Raw genomic sequence first — 3,328 nt, 5'->3', positions numbered from 1 at the left:
CTACCCTACATTTTAGTCTTAAGAATCTGTATACATAGAAATTTCTTAAAGCTAGAATTTTATTATTCATTGTGTATTAGTATTATCCAACATCCTGCTTGGCATATGGTAAAAAGTTAATTTGTATTATGTAAATGAATAAAGTAATTGATATATTAATAACTGGTATAATCAAATTTGGGCTTCCCCAGTGACTCAGCAGTAAAGAAACCACCTGCAATGCAGGAGTAGCAGGAGACACAGGGCTTGGCAACCTACTCAAATATTCTTGCCTGGAGAATCCCAGGGACAGAGGAGCCTGGTAGATTATAGTCCATAGGGTTGAAAAGTGCTAGACACAACTGAAGCAACTTAACACACAAGCATGCATAATCAAAGTTGGGCTTCTCTGGTGGCTCTATGGTAAAGAACCTGCCTGTCAATGCATGCATATTTGATCTCTGGGTTGGGAAGATCCCCTGGAGAAGAAAATGGCAACCCAGTCCAGTATTCTTGCCTGGGAAATCCATGGACAGAGGAGCCTGGTGGGCTGTGGTTCATGGGGTCGTAAAAAAATTGGACATGATTTAGGAACTAAACAACAACATAACCAAACTTGTTGATCATTTAATGTATGAAAAAGCTCTAAATGAGGTAATTTGTTTGTTTTGCTATCTGTTTGATTAAAAAAAAGAAGTTTGAGCATATTTTTCAAGAATAAATGGTCATTGAGGACTAATAACTAGCAACTTCCTCATGTACATTCTTCTCCCTTCTTTTGGCCATTAATATTTCAGGGATTCTTTACACCCTGATCATCATTGCATGATAAAAGAAGCCAGCATTATAGGAGTAAGCCAAAAAAAAAAAAAGATCACCCATATGTCCACAAGACTACATATTAGTCAACTCTTGAGAGCTGTATCTTGACTCAATGATGAGCAAAGAGAGAACAGTTGATGGATTTGTTGAAGCAAGTCCAGTTTGATAACCCTCAATGTTGCTTTGGCTCAAATGGCACCCCATTCCAGTATTCTTGCCTGACAAATCCCATGGACAGAGGAGCCTAGTAGGCTGCAGTCCATGGGGTGGCTAGGAGTTGGACATGACTGAGTGACTTCACTTTCACTTTTCACTTTCATGCATTGGAGAAGGAAATGGCAACCCACTCCAGTGTTCTTGCCTGGAGAATCCCAGGGACGGGGGAGCCTGGTGGGCTGCCGTCTATGGGGTCACACAGAGTCAGACACGACTGAAGCGACTTAGCAGCAGCAGTAGCAGCACTGTCATCAAGCCCCCTATTGTGTGAACTAATTGAAACCTCACAAAATTGGTGTCATTTGAATAGATCTACTCCTTCCCAATTGCAAGCAACTCTAATTCCCAGCGTCAATGTCACATTTCACTTCAGAATTATATGGGTCACAACATGGAAAGGATTATTTTCATGTTGATTACTCTCTGCTGCTATAACATGAAATGCACTTTATAGCAAGTGGACTTTTTGTATATTGCTAACCTATCACACTGGCAATTGTTTCCTGGGTACTCTGAAGCATTCCAATGAGGATTTACAAGAAGTATCCTTTTACTTATGAAAGGTAAGCCAATGATGCAAATGATGCTAAAAGACCTGTCTCATGAGATTGTGTATACTTGTGTGTGTGTGTGTGAGTGTTTATAAGATTAAAAGAGAAAGTAAAAGAAAGTGAAAGTCGCTCAGTTGTGTCTGACTCTCTGTGACCCCATGGACTATACAGTCCATGGAATTCTCCAGGCCAGAATACTGGAGTGGGTAGCCATTCCCTTCTCCAGGGGATCTTCCCAACCCAGGGATCGGACCCAGGTCTCCTGAATTGCAGGCAGATTCTTTACCAGCTGAGCCACAAGGGAAGCCCAAGAATACTGGATTAGGTAGCCTATCCCTTCTCCAGCAGATCTTCTCAATCCAGGAATCAAACTGGGGTCTCCTGCATTGCGGACAGATTCTTTACCAACTGAGCCATCAGGGAAGCCCATTTATAAGATTAATTCAATCAATTCCCTTTCAGATTGCTTAAAACAGTTCTTAGTGCATGTTGCATTCACACTAATATTTTGGGAATATAATCATATAAGAAAGAAAATTTCAGAGTGATAGCCTAGTATGAGAAATAGTGAAAGTGAAAGTGAAGTCGCTCAGTCATGTCTGACTCTTAGCGACCCCATGGACTACAGCCCACCAGGCCCTCCCTCCATGGGATTTTCCAGGTAAGAGTACTGGAGTGGGGTGCCGTTGCCTTCTCCGTTAACAGCGGCTAGACATATTATATTTACTTGGAGCTGGTATACTTGGTGACAGTCTTAGTGCCCTTGGACACGGCGTGCTTGGCCAGCTCCCCAGGTAGTAGCAAGCGCACGGCGGTCTGGATCTCCCTGGATGTGATAGTCGAGCGCTTGTTGTAATGCGCCAGGAGCGATACCTCACCAGCAATGTGCTCGAAAATGTCATTGATGAAGGAGTTCATGATTCCCAGGGCCTTGGACGAGATGCCGGTGTCCGGATGGACTTGCTTCAGCACCTTGTACACGTACACGGAGTAGCTCTCCTTGCGGATGCGCTTGTAAGACATCATAAAATAAATTTATTGAAAATACCCAAGAATGCCTATAACAAGAGGCTATCTTAGAGAGCTTGTGTAATTTCTATAATGTAATTTAGAAACCAGGAACATTCAAAGCATTTTATCATAATCATGTAACAGTTTATCAAATTTGAGTATTTAAAAGAAATTACAAGATACTACCAGTCACCCAATATCATGTATGAATGTGAAAGTTGGACCATAAAGAAGACTGAGTGTTGAAGAATTGATACTTTCAAATTATGGTGCTAGAGAAGACTCTTGAGAGTCCCTTGGACACAAGGAGATCAAACCAATCAATCCTGAAGGAAACCAACACTGAATATTCATTGGAAGGACTGATGCTGAAGCTGAAGGTCCAGTACTTTGACCACCTAATATGAAGAGCCAACTCATTGGAATAGACCCTAATGGTGGGAAAGATCGAAGGCCAAAGGAGAGGGCAGCAGAGAATGAGTTGGTGAGATAGCATCACCAACTCAATGGACATGAATTTGAGCAAACTCCAGGAGTTAGTGAAGGCAGGGAAGCCTAGCATACTGCAGTCCAAGAGGTCAGAAAAAGTTGGATACGACTTAGCGACACATAGGGCTTTCATTTAAAGGGAAAGGCTAGATATAGTAAGAGAAGATAGTGCAGGAAGAGACAGCCAGAATTGTTTCCCAGGATTCGTAATCTATCACACAAACAATTTGTCCCTATACCAAACCACCAAGATCTGTGCT

The 3,328-nt window shown here is 42.1% G+C and overlaps 1 protein-coding gene across 1 annotated transcript; it reads right to left on the bottom strand.

Moving 5' to 3' along the window:
- Nucleotides 1-2,291: 2,291 nt before the first annotated feature.
- On the bottom strand, nucleotides 2,292-2,591 carry LOC129654214 (histone H2B type 1-C/E/F/G/I-like). The gene has a single exon (XM_055583743.1). It carries the CDS (start codon nucleotides 2,589-2,591, stop codon nucleotides 2,292-2,294), a length of 300 nt encoding a protein of 99 aa, XP_055439718.1.
- Between the last annotated feature and the right edge of the window lie 737 nt (nucleotides 2,592-3,328).

This window comes from Bubalus kerabau, chromosome 5 (genome assembly GCF_029407905.1).
Source record: "Bubalus kerabau isolate K-KA32 ecotype Philippines breed swamp buffalo chromosome 5, PCC_UOA_SB_1v2, whole genome shotgun sequence".
NCBI lineage: Eukaryota > Metazoa > Chordata > Mammalia > Artiodactyla > Bovidae > Bubalus > Bubalus kerabau.
This window is presented reverse-complemented; position numbering and strand designations above follow the sequence as displayed.